The sequence below is a fragment of the Chelonoidis abingdonii genome, chromosome 3, assembly GCF_003597395.2.
Source record: "Chelonoidis abingdonii isolate Lonesome George chromosome 3, CheloAbing_2.0, whole genome shotgun sequence".
Lineage (NCBI taxonomy): Eukaryota > Metazoa > Chordata > Testudines > Testudinidae > Chelonoidis > Chelonoidis abingdonii.
This window is the reverse complement of record NC_133771.1, coordinates 161,713,732-161,728,700: the sequence shown is the minus strand read 5'-3', so window position 1 is coordinate 161,728,700 and position 14,969 is coordinate 161,713,732. Positions and strand designations below refer to the sequence as shown.

General features: G+C 49.3%; 1 protein-coding gene across 1 annotated transcript in view; it reads left to right on the top strand.

Moving 5' to 3' along the window:
• Positions 1-14,969, top strand: part of ALK (ALK receptor tyrosine kinase) — a 635,008-nt gene that overhangs the window by 442,987 nt on the left and 177,052 nt on the right. Inside the window, exon 6 of the mRNA XM_075064275.1 lies at positions 6,861-6,992. Coding sequence (XP_074920376.1) covers positions 6,861-6,992 — 132 coding nt within the window. The remainder of the gene's footprint in view (positions 1-6,860; positions 6,993-14,969) is intronic.

The following is a 14,969-nucleotide window of genomic DNA, read 5'->3' as shown; positions in this document are numbered from 1 at the left end:
AGCTATTTTGACTGCGGCTGCACACTGACTAGATGTTTTCAGAGAAATATCCACTATGACTCCAAGACCTTTCTTGAGTGGTAACAGCTACTTTAGATGCTGTCATTTTACCTGTATAGTCGGGATTATTTTTTCCAGTGTGCATTACTTTGCATTCTCAACATTGAATTTCATCTGCCATTTTCTTGTCTCGTCACTCAGATTTGTGAGATCCCTTTATAACTCTTCACAGTCAGCAGGGCTGGCTCCAAGCACCAGCTTATCAAGCAGGTACTTGGGGCGGCCACTCCAGAAAGGGGAGGCAGGTCCAGGTATTCGGCAGCAATTCAGCGGAGGGTCCCTCACTCCCAGTTGGAGCAAAGGACCTTCCGCTGAATTGCCACAGATCGCAACCACGGCTTTTTTTCTTTTTTTTTTTTTTGCGCTCGCTGCTCGGGGCGGCAAAACCCCTGGAGCCGGCCCTGACAGTCAGCTTTCAACATAACTATCTTGAATAATTTTGTATAATCTGTACACTTTGCCACCTTTTCCAGATCATTTATGAATATATTGAACTGCACTGGTTCCAGTACAGATGCCCTGGGGACACCACTATTTACCTCTCTCCATTCTGAAAACTGACCATTTATTCCTACACTTCCTTTCCTATCTTTTAACCAGTTACTAATCCATGAGAGGACCTTCCCTCTTATAACATGAGTGCTTGCTTTGCTTAAGAACCTTTGATGAGGGACCTTGTCAAAGGCTTTCTGAAAGTCCAAGTACATTCTATCCACTGGATCACCATTGTCCACATATTTATTTACACCCTGAAAGAATTCTAACAGATTGGTGAGGCATGATTTCCCTTTAAAAAAGCCATGTTAACCTTTCCCCAGTATATCATGATCATCTATGTGTAGGATAATTCTGTTCTTTACTATAGCTTAAACCAATTTGCCTGGTCCTGAAGTTATGCTTACTGGCCTGTAATTGCCAGCATTGCCTCTAGAGCCTTTTTTAAAAAAAAAATAAAAAATCAGTGTTACATTAGCTATTGTGATGGGGCAAGGCCAGATGGCTACAGTAAAGTACTGAGAAACAGGTATGTTAGCCCCAGGCTAAACAAATCCCTAGGACCATGGTAACCAAATGGCAGTTGCTCCAGGTTAATCAAGGCACCTGGAGCCAATTAAGACTTTTCTAGAAGGCAGTGGATATAGCTACTTTAATTAGAACACTGCAGCCAATCAGGGCAGCTAATCAGGCACCTGGGTTTAAAAAAGGAGCTCAACCCCCAGTCAGGAGGGAGGAGGTGTGTGTGTGGTGTGTGTGTGTGTGGTGTGTGTGTGTGTGTGGTGTGTGTGTGTGTGTGTGTGTGTGTGTGTGTGTGTGTGTGTGAGAGAGAGAGAAGAGAGAGAGAGAGAGAGAGAGAGAGAGAGAGAGAGAGAGGAGGAGCTGGGAGTAAGAGGCAAGGAGCTGAGAGTGAGAGACTGTACTGCTGGAGGATTGAGGAGGACAAGCATTATCAGACACCAGGAGGAAGGTCCTGTTGGTGAGGATAAAGAAGGTGTTTGGAGGAGGCCATGGGGAAGTAGCCCAGGGAGTTGTAGCTGTTATGCAGCTGTTACAGGAGGCACTATAGACAGCTGCGTTCCACAGGGCCCTGGGCTGGACCTGGAGTAGAGGGTGGGCCTGGGTTCCCCCCAAACCTCCCAACTCCTGATCAGACACAGGAGGAGCTGACCCAGACTGTGGGGAAGATCACTGAGGTGAACAAATCCACCAATAAGCGCAGGACCCACCAAAGTAGAGGAGGAACTTTGTCACACTATCCACTGGTCATCGGATATAGAGACTGATTTAAGTGATAGGTTACATACCACCGTTAGTAGTTCTGCAATTTCATATTTGAGTTCCTTCGGACCTCTTGGGTGAATGCCATCTGGTCCTGGTGATTTATTACTGTTTAATTTATAAATTTGTTCCAAAACCTCCTCTACTGACACCTCAGTCTAGGACAGTTCCTCAGATTTGTTATCCAAAAAGAATGAATCAGGTACAGGAATCTCCCTGACATCCTCTTCAGTGAAGACCAATGTAAAGAATTCTTTCAGTTTCTCCAGAATGGCCTTCCCTTCCTTGAGTGCTCCTTTAGCATCTCAATCATCCAGAGACCATGCTGATCGTTAGACAGGCTTCCTGCTGCTACTGCTGTACTTAAAAAAAAATGTTTTGTTAGTTTTTGTCTGTTGCTAATTGTTCTTCAAATTCTTTTTTTGCCTTCCTAATTATACTTTTATGCTTGACTTGCCAGAGTTTATGCTTCTTTCTCTTTTCTTCAGTGGGATTTGACTTCCAGTTTTGTCTCTAACCACCTCTTTTAATCTGCTATTATAGCCACGGTGGCATTTTTTGGTTCCTCTTACTGTTCTTTTGTTTTTGTTTTAAATTTGGGGTGTACATTTAGTTTGAGCCTCTGTTGTGGTATATTAGAATAGTTTCCATGCAGCTTGCAGGCATTTCACTCTTGTGATCGTTCCTTTTGCATAGGATTATGTTTGTAGTACTTCAGACTCTATATTCAGACTGGGAGTTGCAGTCAGAAGATAGCTTGTAAGAGAGCTGACTTGATGGATGATCTTAGGGTGGTGCAGACACTAAAGCAGCGGTAGTTCTCCCTCTTGATTAGATAGATCGGGAGCAGGACCGATGCAGGGGAAAGCCGGTACAAATTACCAAGGCCCGGCAGTCCGGAAAGGGGCCCAGGACCCGGCTTTGTCGGCCCTGTTTAGCTGGTCCACCCTTGCTGGGGGGCCCGAAAAAATTTTTTGACTGGGACCTGAACCCACTCTCGGTGGCCCTGATCAAGAGGCCTGGGTTCTCTTTCTGACTCTGCTGTTGATTCATTATATTGAACTGACTCAGTGAAGTTACTTCACTTCTGTATGCCTCAGTGTCCCCATCTGTAAATAATAGTAGGTAACCATTTCTATAAAGCTCTTTGAGGTCCTTGTAAAAAATGTACTATACAAGTGTCTAGGAGTATCCCTTTACAGCAAGAAGCACGACTATGTTTTGAGCTACTGGTATTTGAAGTTGGAAAGTGGATTGCATGTTTCACTCATGCAGAGCACAAACTGCAGACTTGTATTTCTTTAGGAGGTAGGAGACCTGGGCATCAGATTTAGATTTCAAAAAAGATGCACAGAAATGTTATCTGAAGCTTCTTTTCAAAGGGCCACTGGAGCACAAGGTGGTGTGTGTGGTATATTGTGTAGTAATGAGCAATATATTGACTTGTTAGACAGCCATGATAGGCATGCTGTGTTTTTAGCCCGCTCATCCAGGGCAATGAGGTAGCCAGCTCTCATATGCTAAGAAGCTTAAGGTTAGCCAGTTCTTGGGTGGAAATTCCCCAGCCCTCACCAAAAAAACCAAAACAAAAAACCAACAACCAAATGCAAGTGCTACAAGAATTAACTCAGTAGATTGTTTGTTTTTTTCCCCTCTGAGCTTGAACTAATAGAGGCACAATAGGTAATGTTCACTTCTAGTCCATTAAAGAACTCACTGCATGTTTGCAACAATTGGGGCATTGACCTTGGTGTCCTGGCCAGATTTTCACTTTGGTAAATAAATGTTCTGCCAACCTCAGTTCCCCTTGTAATTTCAAAAGAAGTTATTCAGTCCTCTGAAAGCTGTTGTTTTACAGCATAGCAGTACTATACAGCTGCTTCATTACAATACAGAATAATAATACTTTATTCTCATAGAGCTTATTTCATAGTAATGAAGGGCTGGAAGGGACCTAGAGATGTCATCAAGTACAGTCCCCTACACTGAAGCAGGACCAAGTAATCTCGACTATCCCTGACAGGTATTTGTCCAGCCTGTTCTTAAAAGCTTCCCTTGGAAACCTGCTCCAGAACTTAACTATCCTTATGGTTAGAAAATTTTTCCTAATATTTAATCTAAATCTCCCTTGCTGCAGATTAAGCCCATTACTTCTTGTTCTCCTTTCAGTGGAAATGCAGAACAATTGATCATGGTCCTCTTTATAACAGCTCTTAATATATTTGAAGGCTAGTATCAAGGCATCACTCAGTCTTTTCTCAAAATGAATCGTGCCTAGCATTTTTGAATGTTTGCTCATAAGATATTTAGAAAATCTGCCCTAACATTTGTGGCTCTCCTCTAGGCTCTCCCCAGTTTATCCACTTCTTTCCTGAAACGTTGTACCCAGAATTGAACAAAGTGCTCCAGCTGAGGTCTCAACAGTGCCAAGTAGTATGGGATAGTTACCTCCTGTGTCTAAGTAAAGTACATTGCACTTGTTTTTATTGACTTTCATCTTGTTGATTTCAGACCAGTTCCCTAACTTATCAAAGTTGTTTTGAATTCTGATCCTGTCCTCCACAGTGCTTGCAAACCCCTCACCCTCAGCTTGATGGTATCTGCAAATTTTATAACCATACTCTCCACTCCATTATCCAAGCCATTAATGAAAATATTGAATAGTATCAGACCCAGGATTGTCCCATTCAAGACCCCACTAGGCACACTCTACCAGTTTGACAGCAAGCCATTGCACTGATAACAACTCTTTGAATATAGCAACCACTGTATAGTAATTCCATCTAGAACATATTTCCCTAGGTGGCTCATGAGACTGTCATATGGGACTGTGTCAAAAGCTTTAGTAAAATCAAGAGATCTTATCTACTGCTTCCCGATCCACTAGGCCAGTAAGGAAATGAGGTTGGTTTGGCATGATTTGTTCTTGATTACTCTGTGCTGGCTATTCCTTATAACCCTGTTATCCTCTACATGCTTACAAATTCGTTTTTTAATAATTTATTCCAGTATTTTTCCACATATCAAAGTTAAGATGACTGGTCTATAATTTCCTAGCCCTGTTTGTTCCGCTTTTTAAAGACAGGTGGTAAGTTTGCTCTTTCCCGGTCCTCTGCAACCTCTCCCATGCTCCATGAGTTCTCACAGATAATTGTTAGCAGTTCTGAGATTGCTTCAGCTAGTTTAAGTACCTAAGGCTGCATGATGTCAGGCCATACTGACTTGAATATATGTACCTTATCTAAGTATTCTTTAGATAATTCTTCCCTATTTTTGCTTATGTTCGTACCCCCTTGTTAATATTAATTGTGTTGAGTTTCTGGTCACCATTAATCTTTTTAGTGAGAACGGAAGCACAATAGGCATTGGCCACATCAGCCTTTTAATTTGTCATCACTTATTAGCTCCTTTTTCCCGCTAAGTAGAGAACCTACAGTTTTCTTCATCTTTCTCTTCCTCCTAATGTATTTAACAAACCTCTTCCTCTTTCCTATTATGTCCCTTGCTAGCTGTAATTCATTTTGAGCCTTAGCCTTTCTGATTTTATCTCCAGATCTCAAAGCACTTTACGAAGGCGGTCATTATATCCTCATTTTACAGATGGTGAAACTGAAGCACAGAGATGGTAAATGACTTTCTTAAAGTCGCAAAGCAAATTGATGACAAATACAGGAATGGCACCCTGGTCTTCTGACTCCCAGTCTGGTGCTCAAGGCCCATCCATGCTATGTTCCTGCTTTGCAGCAATGAGTGAAGTGAATCCAATAGACAGCAGGCTAGGTTCTGCTTTGACCCACCTGTGTAAATCAGGATTATCGCCATGGAAGTTAATAGAGTTTAACTGCTGGCATAGCTCTGGATTTACTAGTAATATTTGGGTGGTACTCACTAGTATAAATGAGAGCAAAATTTGACTCACCGTCTGGCCTTCTCTTTGGACCCTTCTGCTTGCAAGTTGTTATAACTGATGTGGTAAAATAAGGATACTTAAAGCAGGCTAGATTGATATGTTTCTTTAGAATAATTTGACACGCTTGCTGACTAGGATGTGGGGTATATGGTAACTAAAGTCTTAAACAAGGAATGTACATTAATTCACAACTTCAGTACCACTATTATCATCAGTTCTACCTTATGGTGGCCAAGTTGCCTTATACATCAGAACATATATTGTCTGGATGTCTGAAGGGAAATTATCATTAGGCTATAAAATCTTGCAGTGAGCTCAGCACTAACTAAAAGCCATTACTGTCTAAACACTGTTTGGCTCATATGAAATGAGCTGATGATTTTCCCAGTAAATGGTGGTTCACATCACAGTTGGCTTCCTTGTTGGTACTCTCTGCTGTCGGGGAGGAGGGGAGAGAGAGGCAAGGATTGATCAGGACAACTGATGCTAAATTATCTTCCAGCTCCTAGAGGTATGATGCCTCATGTCATAGGTTAGGCATACTGGCAGGATGATATAGAAGAAGCTCACACTGTTTGCATCCCTTTGCTGTTCCTGAGCTTCAGAGAAAGCACCTCAATCTTCAGGGCTGTCAAGGTAGCACAAAATTTGCACACAATTAAAAACTCATGCTGTGTATTGTTTGACATACCACATTTTTCAGAAGAACAGCAACACAAACTGTAGGAATTCAACCTTTTTTCTAACGTATCAGCTCTTCCCCCCCCCCCCCCCACAAAAACACTGAAAATTCCTTGAGAACTGTACCTGTCTAGTACTTAACATGGACTGTTGGGCATTAGGAGAAAACAGAAGCTGCTCTAACGTAATGAATACACTATGGTGATCATGACTGAGAAGGTAAGAAAGGGCAGAACTGGTCATGATGATACGCACTGCTGGGAATGTTCTTATATTTACAGAGGGGTGGAGTGGGTAATCCATTAGGTCTTCTGCATCTCTAATGTCCATAATTCTATGAGCATGTGATTGAGATCCCAGCAGACACTGCAGTAGGGATGTGGAAAAGAGGGTAATGCAGCAGTCTTAATTGACTTATTTTCCTTCTCTCTAGGATCTCCTTCTGGCTCCAAAATGGCCCTACAGGGTTCCTTCAGCTGTTGGAATGGAACAGAAATCAAACTGGGGCAGGCATGTGATTTCATCAGAGACTGCGCAGAGGGAGAGGACGAGGGAGATATGTGCAGTGAGTAAATTCTGACTCCAAGTTTACATCCTTTCAGTTCCCTTCTGGAAAATGGGAGCCAGATGTTGCTTCCCAAATGACAGGAGCTTTGAATGAACACATGAAGGCTAATAGCCAGAGAAACAACAGCTTTGTACCCACCTTGCCTCAGTGACTACTGCCAGTCATCATCTAGTCCCCTCTCACTGGGGCAAACTGCAGTCTGTAATGGCCACTCATCATTGGCAAGGGGGTTGGACCTGCTGTCTTTCCCTGCAGCCCCAGTACTTCTCCTGGCCTTTAGCCAGGACTCAGCCTGAGAACACACCTGGCCTGAGCTCCCCAGTTCTGCCTGCTCTTGTACCTGGTGCTCCCAGGCAGCTAAACCCTTCTTATGTCAGGGCTGGAATGAGACTGACCCAGTGCCTCCCTTAGCTCTTTTATATCAGGGCCAGCTGTGAACTGACTGGTTGTAGCCACAGCTGTGGCTGCTACTCAGCCAGCCTCCCTCACCTTGCTCCTAGGAGAAAAGGAGTGAGAGCAGCTAACTTCCCCACACACTATCACAGGCATGAAAAGTGCATATTAACCCCACTTTATAACTGAGGAAGTGACCTGCCTGGGAAAGAGCCTACCTTTCCTGACTCCCAGTCCTATGCTTTGACCACTAGTCCATCCTTCCTCCCAAAAATATCTGTTTTCTCTTCCTCCTTTTCCTTATTTAAATAGCCATTCCTGGGCAGTCTGTAGTCTAAGGCTGTGTCTGTGCTACAACTTAAGGGTGGGATTGCCCTGCTCATGTACACATACTCACACTGGCTCTCCTTGAGCTAACACAAGTATAGATAGCAGTGTAGTCATGGCAACACGGGTTGCAGCAGCAGAGGCACAGCTAAGCCATACCAAGTAGAAACCCACTTGAAAACCAGTGGTTAGGTACTCGGCACAGCTTAGCCATGCCTCCATTGCTCCTACCTATGCTGCTATCTATGCTCGTTCTAGCTCAACAAGAGCCAGTGCAAGTATGTGTATATGAGATGGGGACTCACACCCTTAGCTCACAGTGTAGACATAGCCTATGATGACACATTTTGAGATAATCAGTTTCTTGTGTTTGCCTTAAGTTTCTACACTCCTGAATGTCACCGATGGTTGTACTGTTCCAGAGACATCTATATAATGAGCTCTGTGATACATCGTCTTCTTCTTAGTTGTTACTGTAGTAAGACAAGTCCTAGATAAATCTGTGGCCTCATGCATTGTATCTACAGCAATTGACTCTTCTTCTTCGAGTGATTGCTCATATCCATTCCAGTTAGGTGGGTGCGTGCCGCGTGCACAGCCGTCAGAGAAACTTTTACCCTAGCAACACTCGGCGGGTCAGCTGGGTGCCCCCTGGAGTGGCGCCACCATGGCGCCGCATAAATACCCCAGACGACCCGGCCACCCTTCAGTTCCTTCTTACCGCCCGTGTTGGTCGTTGGAACAGTGGAGTGCGGCTTAGCTGACCTCCACATTTTCCCTAGCTACTCGCTTATTTTTGTTCTTTGTTACCTTAATCGTTCTTTGTTTTACATAGTTAATTAGATTAGTGACAGTTTAGAGTTATAGTTGTTAGTATAATTGTTAGTATAGTTTTCGCGGGGTCTGGGGCTCTCCCCCCTCCCCTCCCTGCGACCGGTACATACGCCATGGCTGGCTGCACCGGGCTTTAAGCATGTACGCCTGCAGAGGCAAGCCGACAGGGGACCCGCACTCACCTCGTCTCTAAGTGGCCTGCGGGATCGACTTACGTCTAAGTGCCGCCACTTTGCAAGGCGTTTCAAGCCCGCGCACACACAGAAGCGAGCGGCCGACATCACGCACTCCAGCGCAGCCCTCATGGAGACGCGTGCTCGACCTTAGCGGCACCGAGTACAAAGCCAGCAGGTGAAGGAGGCGCCCGCCCACGAGACCGGTCAGTAACCAGCTAAGGCGCCTCGGCACAGGCCGCAGACGCAACCGAAGGCAACTCCGCGCGCAGCCCCTCTCTCCGAGTGGTCGGCTAACCTCGCTACGCTCGGTCGCTCCTCGCCCATGCACCGCGACAGAGGCTGCGGCTAAGGCAGACCGCCGCGGCACACCTCGCTGCGGCACCGCAACCGGCTCTGTTGACCTCCAGCGGCGCGGGCCGTCGAGTCGCGGCGCCTGGAAGCTCCCCGGCACGGCCGCGGTCGACTGCCCACCTCGCATCACAGCCGAGAGACGCTTTTCAGCGGCAAGAGACCTAAGTAGCCATGACGGACCCGGCACCGCGTGGCCCTGGCACGAGCCAGTACGGCGGAGTCTCTCCAGAGGCCAAGCCACTCTACCTAGGCCGCCCAGTACACCGTTTCCGAGACTGCGCCCACTCGAGTCTCGCTCTCATGCCGCTAATCAACACGGGGTCGCTCCGCTCCTGCCACAGCGTCAACTTCGTGCACCGCTCACCCCGGCACCACCACAATCACGGCACCGCTCCCCAAGGACCAGTCGAGCTCACGGCACCGGTCGCCCTCAAGGCACGTCGTCTTTGCTCCCCGTCCGCTACTCGCGGCACCGCGAGCTCGCGCACAATCACAGGGACCATTCTTCCGGCAGCACAGATCTCGCCATAGGGCCCGAGGTCCCGTTGACCTCCCGGCACCGAGCCGGTCGCATCCCGGTCAGCTTGCGTACCACTATGCGTACGCGACACCTGGTCCCACCCCCGACGACTGCGAGGTCATTGGCACTGTATCAGTGCCTAACATTGCTGCTCTCCGTGGCAGTCCGATCAGGAGTCTGCCTCCTCGCAGCGGATAGCTACTATGGCAGGGACTGTGATACTGAGATGCCCACGGGACTTTTCCAAGAACACGTCCCCATGACGTAGGAACCTCAGCAGTGGCGCTTCGGACAGCCCTGCATACCATCAATCCCAGGGTGCTCCCCCTGGTCCTGGCCCCTACAGTTGCTTCGAACGCAGATGCGCGGAAGCCACCATATCCCTTCCACTCCGAAGAGTCATGACAATCCCATCCTCACAGACTCCTGAGCATCGACGCAGAACACCACAGAGCAGAGTGCCATCACAGACCCCTCTCATAGGGATATCTTCCTCCTCTCCCGGATGAGCCGTGGCAGGCTCTCCTTCTCGAGGGCCACGCATAGTATTGTAGAGCCCAGCCACTCGTCGACGCGTCCATTCACCGTAGGCAAATTCGTAAAACGGAAGTAAAGTGCCGGTAGGTGAAGATCCGTATCACATGCGGCCTGATACCTCTGACACGCGTGGCCCTGCCATTCATACAGGACATCCAGGCTATACCGATAGACCCCTGCTGAGTCCCCGCCTCCATTCCGCCGACGGCAAGAGAGAAGGTCGAGAGGAGATACATCGGTGCCCTCCGGGGGTACAACACTTGTATTTGTCACCCTCCCCCTCGTCTCTTTATGTGTACAATACAGGTCAACGAGAGGGGAGCGCGACATGGTTCAACAGGCGCCTGCGCCTGAAATCCAAGGAGGCTAGGCGATGGGACGCTGGGAAGGTGTACTCGCAAGGTGCCCTACAGCTCCGAGTGTCCAACCAGCAGCTCTGTTAAAGCCCGCACAACCAACACCTGACGGAGTTGGCCCGTTTATGACTTGCTGCCCCTGACTCGCGCCAGGAGTTTGCAAGCTTTCCGTAAGGAAGGCAGAAGGTGGCAGGACACATCCCTCCAGAGCATCCCGTGACGCGGCCGATTCGGCTGCCAGACTGTAGCCTCAGGCACACAATGAGGGAATCTCCGGCCCGGTCTCAACCATGCCACCGGAGCTACAGTAGACCATACAGGATTACCCTTGAGGGCCGGTTTGGTTCTCGGACAAAACTGATCCTCGTGCAAAGCCTAAAGGACAACAGGGCATCATGAGTCGCTTGGGATGCACACATCCCGTGACCCCAGCGTAGACCCGTTAGGCCCCAACTCCGCTGCCCGTACTTCCCGCGCCAAACAGGCAGGACTTCACAGGAGACGAGGTCCTGACGGCCCCGCGGGGCGCAGGCCGCCAAGTTTCGGCCCCCACGGGCAGGTTCTCAAGAACCCTCTAAGCGCCCACCTGGCCCAAGGCAGACTTTTTGAAGTACGCACGGGGACGGCGTACCAACTCAGCAACAGGATCTCTTTCCCCTCTCCAACGCCTTTCCTACTTCCTTCCGGCAGGTCACAACTTACTTCCGACCTGTGGTGCTACGCGCACGGTGAAGCAAAGATAACCACCTCCCATTGCTCATCCCTGCCTTCCACCCCTTCCCGCCCCTCTTTCGGGACCCAGCCTCTCACAGAGCAAATCCTCTGCACAGTGTGCAGTCTCTCCCTCGCACAGGAGCATAGAGGAAGTTTCGCGCCCGAGAGGGGGAAGGGTTTACTCCGCGCTATTGTCCTCATTCCCAAATCCAACGGGAGGCCTCCGACCGATTCTGGACCTGCAGACTCAACAAGTGCTGTCAAGTTAAATCCCAAATGGTTCCCTGGATAACTATTATCGCCGTCTTGGATCCTGGAGACTGGTACGGGCCGCCCTCGACATGAAGACGCGTACTTCACATAACGATTTTCCCCGCACAGAAGTAACTTCGGGTTCACAATCCAACCAGCAGCACTTTCAATTCGCTGTCCTCTAAACCTTCTGGCCTTATCTACGGCCGCCGAGGGTCTTTACAAAGTGCATGCGCATCATCGCCGCAGCCCATTCGGCAGGCAGCAGTATCCATGGCTTCCCATACTGGACGATGGCCGCATCAAAGCGCCTCAACAAGCCCAAGTCCATCAGCAGCCGTCTCCGTGAGACACGGACTCTCCTCCCCCATATGGCCTCCTACTAACGTGGAAAATCACGCTGGTTCACACAGGAGGCTGGAACTTATAAGGACAACCCTGATCTCACTCCTTGCCAGGCCTACTTGCCCCAAAACCCGCTTCAAGCGATCACCTCAATAACGGGAACTTGCAAGCCGCTTCATTCTCACCTGGCTCAGCAAACTGCTCGCTCTGCTGGGCAATATGGCACGCATGCACACACAGCACCAAGTAACGCCCAGCTCCGCATAGCGGCGCTTTCAAGAAAGTGGCTCCCACTCGGGTCTTACCGCCCGAGCAAGGACCCATGAGCACGTCAATTAAGTCATGATCACACTACGCCGGGTCCTACCTCCCATCGAACTGAGGTGGCTGACCCATCCCTGGTTTGTACGGGGAGGCCGTTCCATTCCACAGCAGCCCTCAACTGACCTTGAAACCGACGGACGCGTCATCACGATGGGGGGCCATCTAGGTCGGACATTGCGGACGCAGGGTGGTGGGTCAGACCAAGAGCTCAACCTCCATAATAAATGTCGAGAGTTGAAGCCGTCGCTAGCCTGGCAGACAATTCCAACAGCATCTTCGTGGCCGTTGTGTTTTCGGTGTTGACGAGACAGACACAACGGCCATGTACTACATCAACAGGCAGGGAGGGACCCTACTTGTCTCCCGTGTCAGGAGGCCATTCACCTGTGGGACTTCGGGCGTAGGCCACCAGGGACCAGTAGCAGCTCCTCCGGAGTCCCGGAACACCCGGGCGGATCGGCCTGAGCAGGATCTTCCTCTGCCACGAGTGGTCAAGTCCGGCCGGACATAATTTATTCCATCTTCCAGAGGTGGGGGTTCCCTCGGTAAACCTGTTCGCTCTCCACTTGAAACAGGAACGTAGCCAGGAGTTCTGCCTCATTCCAGCCTCGCACCGATGCGATAACGGACGCGTTCCTTCGCCCTGGAACCACCGCCTGCTTTAATGCCCTTCGCTGTTTCTCCTTGGTGCACAGGGTCCTGCTCAAGCTCCACAGGGACAAAGCGATCTATCTTGATCGGGCCTATCGTGGCCCAGGCAAACGCTGGTACACCACGCCTCCTGATCTGTAGTGGCCGCTCCGGTTCCGCCTCCCTGTGTCCCGGAACGATAACAAGCAGGACACGGGGAGGCGTCGGTCATCCGGACCTGCGGTCCCTCCACCTCACGGCGTGGCCTGCATGGATGAAAAAGTTGCGCTGTCCAAGTCCAGTACAGTGCAACTTCTCCTTAGTGCAGGAAGCCTTCCCCAACCGTATCGGACGTATGTAGGCCCAATGGAACACTATGGAGGACCGGCCTGGTGCGCATCGAGAGCATCGATACTTCTCCATCTAAGGCACAACATCCCCATGACCCTGAGACCTCTGGCACCTTAAGCAGCAGGCCTGGCGACTTTCCTCTTCAGGATGCACCACGCTGGAGCTTACCTATCCCCTTCATCAGGGAGAGGTGGGCATTCGATTTATCTCAATCACCCAGTTGTCCTCTCGCTTATTAAGGGCCCTGGAGCGTACTTACCCACACGCATCGTACCACACTGCCCCTCCTGGGACCGTAGAACTTGTCTAAACAACGTATGTACCTAGCCTGAGCCATCGCGACTTGTCGCTCCTCTACCTATCGTGGAAGACGGTCTTCTAGAGGCGAATCAGCTCAGCGAAAGGGTCTCGAGATCAAAGCCCTCCTGGTAATGGACCTCCGTATACTGGCTCCTAAAGACAAGTACAACTGCGAACCCTCTCATCGGCATTCCCTCCGTAAGTGTGTATGCCATTCCATACTAGCCCAGGACATCTTTCTCCGTTTATCTTACCAGAGCTCATGCATTTCAGCGGGAACAGCAGCTACACACCTTGGAATGTGCCGCAAGAGACAGCGCTAGCTATTCTATGTGGAAAGCACAAGCCCTTCCGTAAGTCTCCGAAGCATGTTTTGGCGTTGAACGCGAACGGATGAAAGGTCTGCCAGGCTCCTCCCAGAGGATTTCACTCCTGGGTAACACTGCCTGTATCCGCACTGTGCGTGTGAGCTAGCATTACCGGCGCACTCTACTAAGTCAAGCTCCGCGCCTTCCTGGCGCAAGTGCCACCATCCAAGAGATTGCCGTGCTGCGACCTGGTCATCGGTCACACTATTTCGCCATTGCACTTAAGGCGTTGGTAACAAACCAGTCTCCGGACGACGCAGCTTTGGGACGGCGGTACTCCAGGCCTGCCAACGTCTCACTCCGACCCTCTGCCTAGGTAAGAGCTTGGGAATGACCTAAAATGGAATGGATATGAGCAATCACCCGAAGAAGAAAAGACGGTTACTCAGCCTTTGTTAACTGTTGTTCTCGAGATGTGTTGCTCCAAATCCAGTCCACCCCCACCTCTCCTCCCCTACGTCGGAGTAGCCGCAAGCACAGGAATGAGAGGTGGCCGGGTCTCTGGGGTATTTATGCGGCGCCATGGTGCCGCACTCCAGGGGCCCCAGCTACGACCCGCCGATGTGCTAGGTAAAAGTTTCTTCGCGACGGCTGTGCACGCGCAGCGCAACCACACCTAACTGGGAAGGGATATGAGCACATACATCTCCGAAGAACAAACAGTTTACAAAGGTGGAGTAATCTGTCTTTTCTCAACCTTTAAAAGAATTTCAGGGCTAATAAAGGTGCTCGGATTGACAGTCCTGACTGATACTTACTTGCTTCCCACAAAACAGTACAAATCAAGGAAGCAAACTGAGAAGCTTCCCCTGTGCTTCCTTTAGTACCTCATCCTGAACTTGGAGGAAACTGCTTAGGGCCAGGTTGAAACTACATACTTTTGCTGGCATAAACGTATGTCAGTCAGGGTGTGATAGCTGTGATCCCTGACCAAATAGCAGTGTTGGTAGAAGTCCTCGTAAATAAACAACTGAGGAGTCCTTGAGCACTTAGAGGCTAACAAATATATTTGGGCAAATAAGCTTCAGTGGGCTAGATACAGTGGTGAACTGCAACACAGTTGCCACTATACGTGCACTTCATTCTGGGGAAACTAGACTAAGCTATGGGCCTTGCAAAACTGAAAGCTTTGCCCATATACGCTCATGTCCTACTTTGCATGCTGTGGCCAGTATACGTAAATAGACTGATCTACA